Consider the following 19,002-nt stretch of genomic DNA (forward strand, 5'->3'; position numbering starts at 1 on the left):
GAGTTGGAGAGTAGAGGATGGAGCCAGGGTAAGTTAAAGTGTTACAAAGCTTGTTACTTTAACCAAAGTTCAGATTGTTTTTAAGTGTTTCACTGGACTTAGGTGCAATAAGATGTTGTTGCAAGTTTTTGGTTAGTTTCCAGAGTTCCCAAAGAGTTGGTTCTGCCAGTTTCTGCCAGGTTTTTTAAATTGATTTTACAGAGGACAGACTTTTGGAGCTCCTTCCTCTGCCATTTTCACTGACATTACTCAAGTATGAATTTTTTAAGAATCTCATTGTCAGGTACGCCTGGGTGGCTCAGGTGGTTGGGTAGCTGCCTTCGGCTTGGGTTATGATCCCAGCGTCCTGGGATCGAGTCCCACATCGGGCTCCTTGCTCGGCGGGGAGCCTGCTTCTCCCTCTGCCTCTGCCCTGCCATTCTGTCTGCCTGTGCTCGCTCTCTCTCCCCCTCTCTCTGACAAATAAATAAAATCTTCAAAAAAAAAAAAATCTCATTGTCAATCTTTTTATCAGCAAGTTAGCCAAGTTTTCCCAATTAATACCAAAAGAGAAGGTGTGGACATTGTTACTCGTTTTGAAGTGTTGTGTATTGTACACATTATCAAAATATTTCAGGAGTCTCACTCATTGGGTTACTGTGCTGGGGTCAAGACCCTCCATTTAAACCCTGCATAGGCAGCATGCTTTTCTCAGTTTCAGGCCATAGACAACCCTTCATCTCTCTGTTGCTTTTTTTTAAAAAAGATTTTATTTATTTATTTGACAGACAGAGATCACAAGTAGGCAGAGAGGCAGGCAGAGAGGGGGAAGCAGGCTCCCCGCCGAGCAGAGAGCCCGATGCGGGGGCTCCATCCCAGGACCCTGGGATCATGACCCGAGCTGAAGGCAGAGGCTTTAACTCCCTGAGCCACCCAGGTGCCCCTCTCTGTTGCTTTTTTTAAAAACATGATTTCTAAGGTATATCTGGCCAAGGGAACTCTATATTCCTTCTGTTATTGAAAGAGAAAGTAGCTTTTTTTTTTCTTTTTTAAGATTTTATTTATTTATTTGAGAGAGAGAGAAAGACAGACAGAACATAAACAGGGGGAGCAGCAAGCAGAGGGAGAAGCAGGCTCCCCACTGATCAAGGAGCTGGATGTGGGACTCTATCCCAGGACCCAGTCCCAGGACCCTGGGATCATGACCTGAGAGCCAAAGGCAGATACTTAACTGACTGAGTCACCCAGGTGTCCCAAGAGAAAGTTTGATTGCACAGTTGGCACTGTTGGGATTGATATAAATCAGTCGTGTTAAAACTCTGGGGAGTGGAATTGATGAGGGCATAGAGTGTGTCATTATATATATTTCTGTATTGTTTGAGTTTCCTCCAATGAGTATTACTTTAAGAAATAAATTTAAAATACCATGTAAAATAATTGCCTACTGGTCTAGTGTATTTGTTGCTTATATTATGCCCTTAAAAAAAAATCCTTAAGATGAGTTGGATTGCAATGATCATAGCAATTGTTGTCCTGTTGTTAAGTGATTGATAAAGTGAGGACATGATAATAGGAAGGAGGTATATAATTGTGTTTCCTGTGAAGATCATTTTTCAGGCATTGGCTAATTTATCATTTGTTCACCTATTCAATCTTGTGATTTTCACTTGTTTATTGAAAGCCTTAAGTACTTGAAAGGCAAATCCTCATTTGTAACTAAACTGTTGAAAGCTACTTAATATAATCAAAACCCACCCTTAGCATTCTCTGCCTTATCCTTTCCTGTATATGTCATTTCCATCTTGTGACCCAGCAGAACCTTTTCTAGAGGACTAGATTTAGGAGACTGCATTCTGATGCTCATATTGCAGCTAGTCAATTGTATGACCTTGATTTAATCTCTCTGGGTCTCAGATTCATCATTGACAGTATGAAGGATTTAGGCCAGTGCTCTGGAAACTATATTTCTGTGGGCCAAATCTGACTCAGTGTTTTTATAAATAAAGTTTTATTGCAACACAGCCATGCTCATTCATTTGCATATTGTCTGTGGCTGCTTTTGTGCTCTATCTTCAGAGCTGAGTAGTTCTGACAGTCATGTGGTCCACGAACCTAACATACTTGCTTTCTAGACCTTTATGGAAAAAGTTTACTGTAACAGACTATCAAGTTTTCCTTCCAGTTTAAAAGTTCTTTTATTTTTGGAGTACTTGGGCCAACTTTTTTCTTTTTTTAAAACTATCCGCTGATTTCTTAGCAAATCAACAGAAAAATTCAGCTGGAAGAGGGGAAATAAGTCTTATATTGTTACTTGTTAGACAAATCTGTCATATTTTGTTGTTAATGCTGTGGTTATCAACAATCTCAAAGCTCAGTATCTTGTAACAATTATATTCAGTTGGTGAGGTATAGCTTAGCCTCACTTGTCTTCTTCATTCTGGGATCCTGGCTGAAGGAGCAATTCCTACCTGGGAAAAAGAACAATGGATAAATCATGTGCCACCTCTTAAAACTTTTATTCAGAAGTAGCTTCGTTTCTTTGGCCAACAATGTTAGTGGTATAGGGAAGTGTAATCTTTCTGCAGAAGGCCCCCGCAAGTTACCTGGCACCTTCAATGGGTGGATAATCCTTCTCCAGGGAGGGCTGTGAGTCCTTAGGAACAACATCGTTTACCACACCTTCTTTAAAATGTTTGCTAGTGAGGAGACTGGAACCATGGCAGAAACTTGGATTTTAGGATTCTTTGTGTGTTATTTTTTCATGAACTTTCTGTAACTAATAAGTAACTAGAAATTGGCCTATTGAGCTTTTGGAATATATTCTGATTCTCTCAACTGGCTTATTTAGTAAATGAACAATGTAAAAATATAATGTGTCTGTTTGGATTTCTTTTTTTTTTTTTAAATAGACTCTTGATGTTTTTAATCTATATTTCTCACCCTGAAACCTAGGTAAAGTTCTTAACTTCCTCCCCCACCACGATAACTTATATTTTTAAATAATCTCTTACCAAATTCTATTGAACATAAATTCCTATGTAGTCCTTGACTTGGTCCTCTTCTCTCTGTCCTCGCAGCTGCTACCCTGGTCCAGGTATTTTTCACCATTCGCAACAGCCTAGTAGCTAGCTTCTCTGCCTCCATACTTGCATTTTTGTAATTAATTCATTAAACATCCATCAAAGTGATTTTTCTTTTTTTTTTTTTTAATATCTTATTTATTTATTTGACAGAGAGAGATCACAAGTAGACAGAGAGGCAGGCAGAGAGAGAGAGAGAGGGAAGCAGGCCCCCCGCTGAGCCGAGAGCCCGATGTGGGACTCGATCCCAGGACCCTGAAATCATGACCTGAGCCGAAGGCAGCGGCCTAACCCACTGAGCCACCCAGGCATCCCCCAAGTGATTTTTCTAAAATGTAAATTGACCTTGTTATTCCCCAGCACTTTGTACCTTGTATCCTCCCCTTAAAGCTCAGATTTCTTAATGGGGCCTCGGACCTTTTTTTCCTGGGAATTCCCAGATATATCCTGTATGCTTAGCTTATTTCCATGACTGGAAAAACAGTGTTTGTCCAAGACAGATTTTTCTAGAGTCTATTTTATGAATTCACACAGTATTTGGTAGATGTTTTCCACTTACAGAGATTCAAACACTTGATGAAAAATATTGTGCAAAGTTGACTGGTGCAGGTTTTTTAAAAAAGATTCGAGAGCATCACGTGAATGGGGGAGGAGCAGAGAGGAGGGGAAAGGGGACAAGTAGAGCTCCACGAGGGGCTTGATCTCACAACCCTGAGATCATGACCTGAGCCAAAAACAAGAGTCGGAAGCCTAACGGACTAAGCCACCCAGGCGCCCCATTGACTGTGCACAGTTTTCAGCATGATCCAACAGCAAGGGTGCTCCTATTGTGATGCTCAAGAGACCATTCTTTCTTGGAAGAGCTTGGTTAGGCCTGATGAGCTGCAAAGAAAGGTAGATTGACATTCATTTTGTTTTGCTTTCTCTGTGACCTGCTTTCAGAAGTTTTAACATGTATCCATTTTAGATCTATCCATTTATTTGGCCTCTTTTAGTGACCTAACATATTTTTCCTTATGACCAACTCAGCAGCTTCTGAACAAAAGAATGTGGAAAAAAATACATTTTTAAAATACTGTCTCTGCAAGGTCCTTCATGTTAGGTCTCTATTTCAGAAGTAAAAATAGCTTCATTGAACTCACAGGGGGATAGGAGATTTCTCCTGACATTGAAATACTTGCCTTTGAAGATGAACTGGTGATTTTAGTTTTTAAAGCTAAATGTTTTCATTATTTTAAAAAATTCACTTTCAGAAAATTTCTTTGATCAACTGTTATCATGTCTTTTTATCTAGCCTAATTACATGGTATTATTAATAAAATGAATCCAATATCTCTCAACTCTGAGGCTTTGCAGGTTGTAACCACAACTTTGTGTTATTGTAAGCTAATTTTGAAAAGTAAGCTCAATTTTTTTTGTTTTGTTTTTTTAAAGATTTTATTTATTTATTTGATAGAGAGAGAGAGAGAGATCACAAATAGGCAGAGAGGCAGGGCAGACAGAGGGGGAGGGGGAAGCAGGCTCCCCACTGAGCAGAGAGCCCGATATGGGGCTTGATCTCAGGATTCTGGAATCATGACCTGAGCTGAAGGCGGAGGCTTAACCCACTGAGCCATCCAGGTGCCCCTCAATTTTTTTTAAAGCAAGGTTAAAAAAAAAACACAACTGTACATCTGAGTAAACAGTTAAAAAGAAGTCAGAGGCATCTTGACCACATCCTTAAGCATGAGGAGTATAAAAGGTGGTAGTGATGAATACAGTGGTTTACAGTGGTTACATGGAGGATTTGAACTTTCTCTGTTAGATATTTCTGTAATATTTCTATTGCTGGGGCCAGAACTCACAACCCTGAGATCAAGATCTGAGGGGAGATCAAGAGGTAGCTACCCAGGTGCCTCTCTCTCTTTAAATAAACAGTATTGGGAAACAAATTTTTAAAGTTTTTTTTTTGTTTTGTTTTGTTTTTAAATGAAGAGTTACTTGGTTTCCTCCTCCTTAGGGAGGAAACAGTCTTCTTATCAGGGTTAGAATAAGCTTCCTTCTGGCTACTTAAAATATTCTGCAGATTCTTTTTTTTTTTTTTTTTAAAGATTTTATTTATTTATTTGACAGAGAGAAATCACAAGTAGTCGGAGAAGCAGGCAGAGAGAGAGAGAGGGAAGCAGGCTCTCTGCTGAGCAGAGAGCCCGATGCGGGACTCGATCCCAGGACCCTGAGATCATGACCTGAGCCGAAGGCAGCGGCTTAACCCACTGAGCCACCCAGGCGCCCCAATATTCTGCAGATTCTATGAATAAATCTAGGAATGCCTGAACAGCTTGAATTTTCTTTGGGGTGTAGGGTTAGAGGGGTGTGGATAAGAGGGTCCGTATTTTAAACATTCTTGTGTGTCTATTTCTCTAGTCTTGCCCTCTCTGAGCTCCAGACTGCCTGCTTGGTATTGGTAGTTGGGTTATCTAATAGGCTTCTCAAGTCTGAGATGAATGTATTCCTTTCCTGTTGCTGCTGTAACAAATTAGTAAAACTTTAGTGCCTTCAAACAACATGAATCTTTTGTCCCACAGTTCTGGAGGTCACAAGTCTGAAATCAGTTTCACTGGGCTAAAATCAAGGTGTTATAAGTCTGCGTTCGGTCTTCAGGCTCTAGGGGAGAATCGTTCTTTTGCCTTTTTTAACTTCTGGAGGCTGATCACACTCCTTGACTTGTAGCCCCTGGCTCTATCCTCAGTTCCAGCAGCATAGCATCTTTGCTCCTCCTTTCCTTCTGCTTCAGTCCTTTTGTCTTCTGCGTAGTGGAGTAAACACCTCTGACTCTGACTCTCCTGCATTTGGTTTACAAGAAAATTTGTGATTCTGTGCGGCTTACCCAGATAATCCAGCATAAATTCTCCATCTCAAAATGTTTAACTTTGGGGCGCCTGGGTGACTCAGTGGGTTGGGCCGCTGCCTTCGGCTCGGGTCATGATCTCAGGGTCCTGGGATCAAGTCCCATGTCGGGCTCTCTGCTCAGCGGGGAGCCTGCTTCCTCCTCTCTCTCTCTCTGCCTGCCTCTCTGCCTACTTGTGATCTCTCTCTGTCAAATAAATAAATAAAATCTTAAAAAAAAAAGTTAATTATGTATGGAAAGTCTTTCTTTCTTTCTTTTTTTAACCAGGTAAGGTCACATAGTCAAAGATTCTGGGCATTACAACATTGACATCCTTGGGGAAATTCAGCCTACCACTGGATTAGGTAGCCCCTCAAATCTATTCCTCTTCCATCCTTCCTTATTTCATTGAATAGTATGACCATTCTGAGGCCAGTAAGCTAAGAGTCATTCTTGATTTCTCTTTTTAGGTCCTTCTCTTTCCTATCTTTGTATCCTAGTTACCATTCTCATCATCATCCACATCCAGTCCATCACATCATATCTAAATCCAATCAAAGTATTATCTCATTTTTACCCAACTGCATCTAGAATCTATCCTCTTCTCACTAATTTTCACGAAAATCAGAAGCTTTTAGCATTTTGGAGCCCTAGGCCCTAATCCTGTCTTACTCTTTTCACTCCTGGGTTTTCATAGTTAATTATGGAACAAGGTAGTGTGGGCGAGGTGTCATGTGCCACAGGACCAGACCCCAGTCACTTTCTTCCAACCAGTGGAGAGAGGAAGTGAACACTTATATGGTAGACGATGCCATGGAGAGAATTTGCGTCAGTCAAGGGTGATTATCCTGAATGACAATTAGAATTTCTTATTAAATATTTCAGTCTTTTTTATTCTTATGACAGATAATGTTTTTTCTCTTAATGTTGACAGTAGGGAATATAATCAGTCTAACCTCTGGTTATTCTGAGTGACTCCTTCCTCTTCCTCCCTTTCCTGAAGAAGGCATTTGTTTAATGAAATTCTCAGGTAGCTGATTTCCAGTATATAAATAAACTATGCATAATCAAATGTGGTGGGGAGAATAGTACAGCTTCAGAATTAAGTCAAACATCTGAAAAGATAAAAGAGTCACTGTCGAAATAATCTCAAAGTGGGGCGCCTGGGTGGCTCAGTGGTTAAAGCCTCTGCCTTCGGCTCAGGTCATGATCCCAGGGTCCTGGGATCGACCCCCGTATCGGGTTCTGCTCAGGGGGGAGCCTGCTTTCCTCCTCTCTCTCTGCCTGCCTCTCTGCCTACTTGTGATCTCTGTCTGTCAAATAAATAAATAAAATCTTAAAAAAAAGGAAAAGAAAAAGAAGAAAGAAATCATCTCAAAGTTCAGCCTCCACATTTTATTATTTTGAATTCTTTTTCCATAATGTCCCTAGATTTTGAGGGTGACTTCACAATTCAGTGAAATAAAGGAAAAATGGGTGATTACTTGAACTAGTCCATTTGTCATTAATAGAAGATCTGGAAATAGCTATATAATTTTTCCCCCACTTTTAGGGGGAAAATTGCTGATTGGATTTTCAGCAGCCTCATTGTACAGCTTTATTTGTTAAATGGGACCTTAAATCCCACCTTAGTTAAATTCCTCAAGATGTGAGAGTGAAAATTTGAGCATAAGTCAGATATTCCAAGGAATAAAGTATTCTACAAATTAAAATTGATTTTTAGAGCAGAAATGCTGCTGAGCCCCCCTCCAAAATAGAGTGTAAAGATGTCCCTGTTTATTTCTTCCCCATTTAGTCACTTGTGGTGTCATTGACTAAATTTGTTACCAGTAAGTACTTGACATTTTAGTTGTGTGAATACAAATGTTTATTGATTCCCCCCACCCCCACCCCGTAATGTATACCAGTTGCTGTTTCGTACTGGGTTAAGCTTTACATTTTGTGTGTTAGCATTTGAAACAAAAAATCTATGTAGTTAGTTTGAACTTTTTAAAAAAAAAAATACAGTTAAAGAATTATTTAGAAGATCCTAGAGTCCCAAATACATTACAGATGAATCATTTTTGTTTAATTTAAACAGAAGAAAAATTTCCCTGTTTTTTTAAAAATAGCATTGAGATATATTTCACACATCATATAGTTCACCCATTTTCAGTTAATTTTTAAAACCATTTCCTAGGGTCCTTTCAGTCTGCTTTTTAGATAATTACTGCCTCTTTTTCTTAATCAGTAGACAAAAATAAGTGGGTTGAGGTTTATGAGAGAAGGGTATATCAGAATAGAAGGCAGATAAATCAAGGGCTCAAGATAAAAGTGAGATGAAGGGAGGAGAAGAACATTGGTCAGGGTAAGAAGGGAAAAAGACAAATGGGAAGTTAGATTGGTGTCTTAATGATGAATTACAAAGTAGATGGTAAGAAACCTGGGCTTGTGCTTTTCTTCACCCTGGTTTGTGGGGCCCTATTGTAAGGGTAGTGCATATGGGGACTAGGGTAGACAACAACACACAGCCTTATGGAATCCAACCTTCCTCACTGATGCTCCAGGATACTGTATGCAGCCCTCGTGTTTTGCTCAATAGTACTTTGGTATAAGATTCTTATTCCCTCTGCTTTTTGAACCCCCTCTCTGTTACCCTATCCCCTCATAGCCTCCGCATACTCCCATGTGCTGCGGTATGGGATTTTCTGTTCTTCTCTTCTTTCATCACTCCCCTTGTCTTAGCCCTCCAGTGCCTTCTTGTTGCACTGAGAATAAAATTCAGAGTCCTTACCGGGGTCTTCCAGACTCCATAGGACCTGCCTTTGACACCCTCTCTGGTCACAGTTCGTCCCCTTCTCCCTCTTTGCCCACAGTGTTCCAGCATTGCGCTGACCTCTCTGTTCTTCCTCACATACACACCTTGCATACTTCAAACTCAGAACCTTTTACTCTATTCGATCTACCTGGAATGCTCTTTCTCAGGTTTGTCTGTTTGTTTGTTTCTTTCTTTCCTCCTTTATGCAGGCCTCTATATAAGGTCGACACCCCAGGGAAATTTCCCTGACCACCCTATCTAAAATGGAATCCCCCACTGTGATCCTCTATCTGCTGCTTCTCTTTTATTTTTATCAGACTTTCCCATACATGACATTATAATAAACATTTATTTTCCATTTGATTATTGTCCTTCTCCCCCACTGGAATGTAAGCTCCTTGAAGGCAGGCTTGATGTGTTGAACATACTGCATCTTCAGTGGCCAAAATGGTGCCTGGAACACCGGGGGCACTCAGTACTGTTGAGTGCATGCTGAATCCTATACGATGCATATTCACACTTCCCAGGAGAAGGGATCTGTTGGCTTGTCCAATGCTGAGTGCATCTGTCAGGTAAGGTTTTAGGCCACCTGCCCTATCATCTCTGGGCAGCTGTTTAAGCAGGGGCTTGCTTATCCCTGGTACATCCAACCAGTAGTGGCCAGGACAGTGAGGTCATGTGGTCCTCTTCTTTCATTATCTTATTCTTTCCCCCTTGAATGGTCTGGTCCCTCCAGAAGTTTTAAGTTTCACCTCTTGGTTCATGAGAAGAATTTTGCCAGATCCCAAGCTGCAGAACAGGTCTCCTTGAGAGTCTGGAGAAATGATAGGAAGCAGTGTTTTGGCCTTCTTGACCTTCTTTATGTCCTTGTGCTGTGTTGTCCTGGCCCATACTTTTGTGTGCTTTCTCTTCCTGTTTGTTTTGATTTTAGTCTGTGCTTTCTCCTCTACTTCCTTTCTTGCCCCTTTTTTCTCTTTTGTTCTTTTTTCTCAGTTGCCATTTTGCTTTGCCCTCTATGTCTTTCCAGCGGTTGCCTAATTTAAATTCTTGCCTACAGAAACCTTCCAGTTGGCCTGTTGTACGTGCTCTTTGCTCTCCTTCGTTTGCTATGACTGGAGAGAGACGAGAAAAGGAATGAGACTGAAATGTTCTTTTCTTCTTTTATTTAACTAATATTTGAAGGTCTATTTTGTGTAAGAGCTTGTGTCAGGTTCTGGGCCACCTTCTTGAACAAAATACCCATGTTCTTAATTGGGGAAACAAAGAGGTTGAATATTATTCATTCATTTGTTCAACAAGTATTTACTGCAACTAGGAGACAGTGGTTGGCAAAAACAAAAATTCTTCCATTTTGGTAAGTCAAATGTACTTCAACTAGACAATTACACAGACGAATACTCTATTAACAGCTGTGTTGCGTCCTACAAAAGAGGGCTCCATAATGCTATGAGGATATATACTGGGGGATTTGATCTGCTCGGGAGAGTTGGGCACAGCTTCCTTGAGGAAGTAAAGGGTGAGTTGAGATCCGAGGCACAGTAGGAATTAACTAGGCAAAGGCAGTAGGGGAGTGGGAATAGCAGATGCAGAAGCCCTGCGCTGAGAGGGGATTTGAAACACTTGAAGAATTGAAAACGTGGAGAGCGGGGTGCCTGGAGGCTGAAGAAGTAGGCGGATGCCCGCAGGGCTTTGTCAGTCCTCTTAAGGACTTTGGTCCTTACCCTCTGAGCAAGGAGATGTCTTTGAAGTGCTGAAGCAGGGAAAATGGGGGGGGAGAAATGTATTAAAAAACCTTTATTATTTTTTTAATCTTTATTTTTAAAAACCACTCATCTGAATGCTGTGGAGAGTAAGTGGCATTGAGCATAGGTGTGAGTGAGGGAAAGGGCGTGGGTGGCAGTGGCAGTCCAGAAGAGAGATGGGGTTAACAGCTAGCAAGGATTTTAAGTTTCCAAACCTACCCTCATTTCCTATTAAAGGTGTCTGTTTATCCAAAAAGTTGTTTTTTGAAAGTTGACTTACTCCGAAAGACACAGATGCAATAAAACTTAACGTTCACTCAAATGAGAAATGAAGGATGATTTAAATTAAAAGGGATGTGAATGAAATTGCACTCAATTATCTAGGATAAAGATAATGACTGAAATTGAGTATTTAACTTAGCTCTGAGCTCCTGGAAGCCTAGGTAAAGTAGGAAATAGTAGGTCATGGGATGGATTAGCAAAAAGAAGCATGCTAGTTAAGCAAGGGACGTTATCCTGTCCTTATTAAACATTTGAATATTTTATTATTGGAATAACATTAAACAACCTGGGAAGGTCTGGATTATTGAAACTTGAGATCATGGCATTAATCCATCTCTTGGTAGTAGGTCACATTGGTATTTCAAAAAGTTAAAATTTCAGAAAAACACAGAGCTGAATTATACATACACATTTTTTATTTGATCCCTTGCAGAGGCAAAATAGTAGAGGAAGTGAGGAATATAGACAATGAAGCCGATAATGAAAACCTTGGACCCAAAGTAAACTCTTTTTTTTCGTAAATTTGTTTCTTTTTGAGAGAGAGAGCATGCAAGCGCACAAGCGTGGGGGTAGCAGCAAGGAGAGGGAAGGGAGAAGCAGACTCCCCTCTGAGCAGGGAGCCCAATGTGGGACTGAATCCCAGGTGCCCCCAAAGTCAGCTCTTAATATATTTCCTTGAGGACTAACCCCCTTTGCCTTCACAGATACTTCCTTTCTTGCCTGCTTCTCCAGTAGCCATTTTATCTGTGTCCATAATTACTTATTCATAGAAGGCACCTTTCTTGCCTTGTAAGATTCATAGTCAGGGACAAAGAATGCCATGTACAAAACCGGCAGTCTCATTTCTCAGCTATTCACATTCCAACCACTAAAACATACTTTCAGAATAAAGAGCCTTGAAACAAAGGAATTTCTAATTCTTTTAATGAAGTGCTCTAGGGTTCCCAGTGACTCTCCTGTGAGTTCTCTGCTCCTGGGGCTTAATCTCTCTGTGTTCCAACCCCGACCCTATACTTGGCCAGTGGCTTTAGCTATACTGTCTACTACTCTCCTGGTAAAATGTTAGGCCCAAAGGCACAGAAGGGTCCCAGGAGAGCCAGAAAGAGCAGTACAGTAAGGTTCAGGAAGTCAGAGAAGTCCAAAATATTGGCATCTAAGACCTCTGCTCTTGAGATAGTGGTCTCAATCCATTTTTGATAGTAGATAATACTGGTGTAGACTCCAGGGAGAGATTTAGCACAGCCTAATCCCCAGCTTACCAGTCCTAGTTGGGTCCATACACCGTTAATATGACATGACAGAGGTCCTCCAGAATCACCCTGAGGAAAGATAAGGGTCATGAGGGTAGTGAGAAGGGACCTTGAAGAGGAAAGTGGCCACAAGAGGTGGAGAGTTCCTTAAATGGGGCAATGGAACCCATGGTGCAGGAGTACCCTAGAGGGAGCTAGGCTTCTTACTGCATTAGGGGAAGATCATGGGAATTCTAGAATCATAGAATTTGAAATTGGCAGAGATCTTAGCTAAATATATCAGTAGTTTCAAAATACTCACCTGTGATAAAGAAGAAAAATTAATGTGATGAATGTTTTCCCTAAAGGTAAATTTATTTCAATTTAATGAACAGTCCTTATTTTTCTATACTTAGGTTCTTATTGCCTTTTTAAATGTTAAAATAATCCTTTCTTATATAAAATAATAGTGATAGTAGTTGATGGTTTATCTCTCAATCTTGCTGTCTCTTTTCCTAACACCTTATTGAGATATGATTCATATACTATACAATTCACCCATTTAAAGTGTACAGTTCAGTGTTTTTTAGTATATTCACAATGTTGTTCAACCATCACCACATTTCCGTCACCCTTACAAGAAACCCCATACCCATTAATAGTCGCCCTCCTTTCTTCTCAGCCCTAGGCCAGCTGGTAATCTGCTTTCTACCTCTATGGATTTGCATATTCTGGACATATGAATCATAGGATATATGATCTTTTGTGTTTGACTTATTTCACTTAGAATACTTTTTTCAGGGGTGCCTGGGTGGCTCAGTGGGTTAAAGCCTCTGCCTTCAGCTCAGGTCATGATCTCAGAGTCCTGGGATCAAGCCCCGCATCGGGCTCTCTGCTCAAGCAGGGAGCCTGCTTCCTCCTCTCTTTCTCTGCCTGTCTCTCTGCCTACTTGTGATCTCTGTCTGTCAAATAAATGAATATAAATCTTTAAAAAAAAAAAAAGAATACTTTTTTCAAGGTTCATCCTTGTAGCATCTATCAGTGCTCCCTTCCTTTTTATGGCTGAGTACTATTTCATTATTTGGATAGACCATATTTTGTTTGTCTAGTTATCAGTTGGTGGGCATTTGGATTATTTTCACTTTTTGACTATTATGAATAATGCTGCTATGACTATTCATATGTAATTTTTTTCTGTGGACCTGTTTTTATTTCTCTTGGGTGTATACCTAAAATGGAATTCCTTGGTAATATGGTAACTCTGTATACAACCTTTTGAAGAATAGTAATTCCAAAGCAGCTGTACCATTTTTCATTCCCAGTGGGAGTATGAAGTTTCTAATTGATCCACATCCTTATCAACTCTTGTTATTGTCTGCTTTGATAATAGCCATCTGCTTTGATAATAGCCATCTTAGTGGATATGAAACCGTGTTCCACTGTTGTTTTATTGCATTAATGAATATACAGATAGGACATCTTGGCAGAATTAGAGAAAAGTATGTGCGTGCGTGTGTGTATGTGTGTGTGTGTGAGAGAGAAGAAGAAGAAGAAGAGGGAGAGAGGGAGGAAAGGGGAGAGAGAAAGAGAAAGAGAGAGAGGGAGGGAGGAAAAGGAAATAAAATCCAAGTGGTCATTCTAGGACTAAAAAATAAAATACGTGAAAATATGTAAAGAAAACTTTCACTAGATGACCCTAACAATAAAACATAGATGACAGGAGAGAGGCAATGATCTTGAATATAGATTAATTTATAAGTATCTAATTTAAAGAGGAGAGAAAGGTAAAAAACAAAACAAAACAAAAAAACAGTATCAGACAGTGTGAAAATATCAAAAGATGTAACCTACACTTTCTGTTTCAACTAGACAGAGAAATGAGACAATATTTGAAGAAGTCATGAATGAAAAAATTCTTAAGTTTTGGTAAAAAATAAAAGAACAGATTAAAAAAACAAAAACAGGGGCGCCTGGGTGGCTCAGTGGGTTAAAGCCTCTGCCTTTGGCTCAGGTCATGATCCCAGGTCCTAGGATCGAGCCTCGCATCGGGCTCCCTGCTCAGCCAGGAGCCTGCTTCCTCCTCTCTCTCTGCCTGACTCTCTGCTGACTTGTGATCTCTGTCAAATAAATAAATAAATAAAATCTTTTAAAAAAAACAAAAACCAAAAAAGCAAAAACAACGAATCCTAAATAGGATAGATGCAAAGAAAATCACTCCTAGCACATCATATTTAAACTCCTTTTTTTTTTTTTAAAAGATTTATTTATTTTAGAGAGCGAGCGCATGCACATATGCAAGGGAGGGGCAGAAGGAGAGAGAGAGAGAGAGAGAGAGAGAATCCCAAGCTGACTTCCCCTGACCTCAGCCAAAACCAAGAGTTGGATGCTTAACTTAACTGAGCCACCCAGGTGCCCTATCACATTCAACTTTCTGACAATCAAATGTGAAGGTAATTGTATTGAAAACAATCAGAGCAAAACAACACATCACACTCAGTGGAAGAAGACATTCTTCATTGGACAGTTATGATCAGGAGACAGTGGAATGACATCTTTTGAGTGTAGAATGCAATGTTCTTTTTTTTTTAGAATGCAGTGTTCTTACTTAAAAATAAAGTTGGCAGTTCTATGTCAACTTCTAAATATATTTGTAAAAATATACAAGTCCGTGAAAACCCCAGTAACCAATGATTAGCATTTCTCTAGATCAAAAGTGGAAGAGAATTAAATTCATCAGTAATTCAGCATAACACAAGAATTATTGTCAGAACCTTTGTCTCCTGATTCCCAATCTACTGTTGTTTACAAACTGGAAAACCCAGATCAAAATTAAAGTCTCATATTAAAAAAAATTCAGAGCAAACCCTAACCTTGCAACTGTCCTTCATTTTAGCTATATCACCAGCACATATTTCATCGTCTTGGATGACTGGCATTGATTCTGGCAGCATGGAACCAATTGGGTTGTAGAGTCGTTCACAGACCTGACGGTCAAAGACGGGTACTTCTGCTTCCTGGAGAATGGAGGGAGAATCAGGATCTGTAAAGACAGACAGGAATGAAAGGAAAAGCAATCTGGAAAGTTGCAAGGGTGACTTTCATTCATGATTAGCAGAAATGTCTGTGGGAATCCAAAAGCAGAATATAGTCACTTTGCAGTCATATTTGCTAATGCAAGAATATTTTTGGTAAATTTAATCTTAACACAATGGGTAGTTCAAAATTATTTCAGTTTGTCCTAAGGTTTTTCTGATGTGCCAAAGTGGGGCATTCCTCGTGTTCTAAATAAAGAGAAATTGGGATACAGTTTGATTCAGTAAAGATAAGAGTATTTGAAGTCCTTCTTTTCCTATTTTTCTGCTCCCAGATCATTTCTTGTCTTGCGTTCACGCCTTCTGGGAAAGAGCTGACCCAACACTTTAAAAACAGATTTTCAAAACCACTAGACTCTTCCAGGCTTTAGATCAAGTTTGTTAACCTTTGTTTCAAAGAAGTAATTATGTGTTCAAATTGTTAGTATCTGCTCTTGCAGCTGTAGCTAGACTCTAGGCAGGATCTAAAAGTAAATAAAATAAACGTAGTAAATGTGAAAAAAGATATTTTATTTGAAGACTTATAGATAATATCAATGGTTGGGTTTTATTAAAAAATATTTGCCATAGTAGTGGTATGCATAGAATGCAAATGTTCTGGAGCGGGTACAAAAAGAGGAGGATGGATAAAACAACCCCCCCCTTTTTTTTTTAACCCATTCTCACCTTCATCGTCCTTAACATTTCCCCATCCAGTCACCCAGCAAGAGGCTGGAATTTTCAACTGCTTTGTGATCTGGGGCAAGCAGATGGGCAGGATGGAAGAAGTAAAGGTGACTCTAGAGACCAGTTTCAGCAAGGCGATGTCTGCAGTAGTACGTTGAGTTTGGGGATGGGTGATAATTTTGAACACACGATGGTTCACACTTTGACTTGTCTGGTCTAGCTGAATGGATCCCAGCCGTACAGTATAAAACAAAGGAATCCAGCTCCTAAGGGGAATAGAAAAGGGAGAATAAAAATGGAGCATCCTAGGTGCTACAGTTGGGTGAGAACAAGTCTCTAGGGAAGAAAGGGTGGTAATAGACCTAGAATGAACCAGGCTTCTTTCAGCTTGGACTAGGGTTGATTTGTTGCTGTTTCTCCTTTCCTCTCTTCCTAATCACTCTTTCTTTTGTTGTCTCCTGTCTCCATGGTCTCCTCTTACATGCTTTATGGCCAGAGTTTTGTCCAGTATTCTCTTCCATTTTCTTGGGAATTCTCTTCTGTGTTGCGTCCCCTTTCCCCCCCTTGATTCCATGTTCTTTTTCTCTCCTTGATTTTACTGAAGCACATTCTCCCAAGGCTTCCTGAGAAAATGTGCATGAGAGGTAATATTTTTGCTGCTTTGTATATTTGAAAATGTCTTGTTTCTATCCCACAGTTGATCAATAATTTGTGTGAGGGTAGAATTCTGGGTTGGAAATAATTTTCTCCCAGCATTCTGAAGTTCTTGCTCTATCTCCTTTGAGCTTTTGGTATTGTTCTTGAAAAGTCCTGCCGTTTTGGTTTCTATATATATTACTTATCTGTTGCATAACAAGTTATCACAAATTAGAGGCTTAAAAAAATAAACATTTATCTCACAGTTTCTGTGGGTCAAGAATCAGGTGTGACTTAGGTGGGTGCCTCCAACTCCTCTCTTACGAGGCTACAGTTGAGCTGGGCTGCATTCATCTCAAGGCTTGATTCTGGGAGGATCTGTTTCCAAATGCCCTTATGGTGGCAGGTCTCAAGTCTTCACTAGCTGTTACAGGCTGGAGATGTCAGTTTCACATGAGCCTCTCCCTAGAACTACTTTCCACATGGCACCTTTCTTCTCTTACAGCAGTAGCCCTGAGCGAGAGAGCTCAGATTGTGTTTGTGATCCAGAAAAGCTTAAGACAGTTCCCTGGCTGATGTTTAGGAAATAATTTGGCACAAAGTAAGAGAAGTTTCTAATATAGTGCCTATCTCTGTCATTTCTTTTTCTACCTCTATGTCCTGTCCCTCGTCCAAGGTGATGTAGGGTTTCCTTCTGCCTCCTTCTCACTTTCTGTGTTTTGTATTTGTTTTTTCTTTGTTTTTTTAAAAGATTTTATTTATTTATTTTAGAGAAAGGGGAGGAGCAGTGAGAGAGAGAGAGAGAGAGAGAATCTCAAGCGGACGGAACAGAACGCTGAGCACAGAGCCCAACTTGGGCCTCAATCTCACGATCATGACCTGAGCCTAAATCAGGAGTCAGACGCTTAACTGACTGAGCCACCCAGCTGCCCCAGCCTGTCTTACCACTTTCATTTGTCTGTTGGTTCATTCATGAAGTCATTCAAGTATTTACTGAGAACCTGTCTTCATGCTAGTCACCAGAACTAGGACTCACATTTTTATGCAGTGTGCTGCTGTCAATATCCACCTGTCACTGACGAGAGACCCTCCACAGACATGGTTCTCGCCCACGCGCACGCTGACTTGCCAAGGCCAGTGCCCTTCAACAGCATCCTGGCCACCCACAATACGGCCTGAGTATACAGGTCGTCCACACACTAGAGAGAGAAGAGAGATGGACATGTAGAACCTCAGTGTCCTGCTCCTCAGGTCCTCATCTTATCATCCTCAAACTCCCATCTGTTCCTAGGACCTGAGTCCTCTCTTGGCTCCAGCCTCCATCCTATCCCAGTTCCAAACCCAGCAGTCCAGGTTGAGACCACTCACCTGATTGCAGATCTTTCTTTTCAGGGGAAGAGCTTGGGCAAGACCCTAAGACAAACACCATATTGTTAATATACAATAATACATTTTATGTCTAGATTCATTGAATGATGAAGCTTTCCACACATTTTAATTTCTCAGATTTATATTAAAGGCCAGATTTTTTTTTTTTTTTTTAAAGATTTTATTTATTTATCAGAGAGAGAGAAGGGGAGAGAGCAAGCACAGGCAGACAGAATGGCAGGCAGAGGCAGAGGGAGAAGCAGGCTCCCCGCTGAGCAAGGAGCCCGACGTGGGACTCGATCCCAGGACGCTGGGATCATGACCTGAGCCGAAGGCAGCTGCTTAACCAACTGAGCCACCCAGGTGTCCCAAAGGCCAGATTTTTATAAATGTCTGCCCATTAGTGAGAATCTCGAAAATTATATACTTAACCTGCCTTCTTTAGCAGCATACACAGAACGTAATTTAACTTTTACTGGAAGATTCAGGATTGTCATCAGGAATATCAGACATATTAGGTTTAAACACAATGATGTCTTCAGGTGCTTTTGAGGTTAATGAGCTGTTTTCTTTATCTGAATTGGCATTTTACAGTATCTGTGTATCTTTTCTGCTACCTGTTACCTTTCTCCTGCTCTCAGCCTACCCTGATTTTAAATCATCGTGGGCCAGAAAAATAAGTGAACAAGCTTATGCCTGAAATTGCTCAGAATTCCTGTTCCCTCTGCTTAAAATGCTCTTTTCCTAGATGCTCCTCGCTAAGTCACTCAGCTCCTTCAGGGCTTTGCTCAAATGATTCCACAGTGAAACTTCCTTGACTACTCTATTTAAAATTACACCACACCTCCTGCCCTGCACCCCTGCTGCCCCTTTCATTTCATAACATTTAGGACTTTCTAACCTGCTTTAAAATATATGTATTTAATAAATACCGTGATTACAAGCCCCACGAGGGCAGGGGTCTTTGTTTACTGCTTCGTGAATAATATCCCCTCAGGATTTCCCCAGGACACACTCTTCGTAAGTAATGTCCCATAGTGAAGTGTCCTATTATTTTATATGATAACTTTTTCAGCCGAAAACTTCTACCCTCAACCCCCCATCCCCCCGCTCGTGTCCCCCTACCCCTCAGAGGCTCACCCAGTAGTAGAGACAGTAGGAAGGTGCTGGCAGCAGGGCCCATGTCTTGGTCCTCAGAATGAACACTTTTTGTTTCCAAGGAGAGGCCAGCTGGGGGGTAGCCAGAGAAGGGGGACGGGACAGCT

The 19,002-nt window shown here is 40.6% G+C and overlaps 2 protein-coding genes across 5 annotated transcripts in view; one reads left to right on the forward strand and one right to left on the reverse strand.

The window, feature by feature from the left end:
- The window catches only part of SH3D19 (SH3 domain containing 19), a 179,792-nt gene that overhangs the window by 20,485 nt on the left and 140,305 nt on the right, over positions 1–19,002 (forward strand). The gene's annotated exons all lie outside the window — the stretch shown is intronic.
- On the reverse strand, positions 11,593–17,798 carry PRSS48 (serine protease 48). The gene is given in 6 exon segments (XM_059153349.1): positions 11,593–11,802; positions 11,805–12,065; positions 14,846–15,015; positions 15,734–15,999; positions 17,406–17,568; positions 17,738–17,798. Coding segments are annotated over 6 exon segments (1,131 nt in total).

Source organism: Mustela lutreola, chromosome 1 (assembly GCF_030435805.1).
Source record: "Mustela lutreola isolate mMusLut2 chromosome 1, mMusLut2.pri, whole genome shotgun sequence".
Classification (NCBI taxonomy): domain Eukaryota; kingdom Metazoa; phylum Chordata; class Mammalia; order Carnivora; family Mustelidae; genus Mustela; species Mustela lutreola.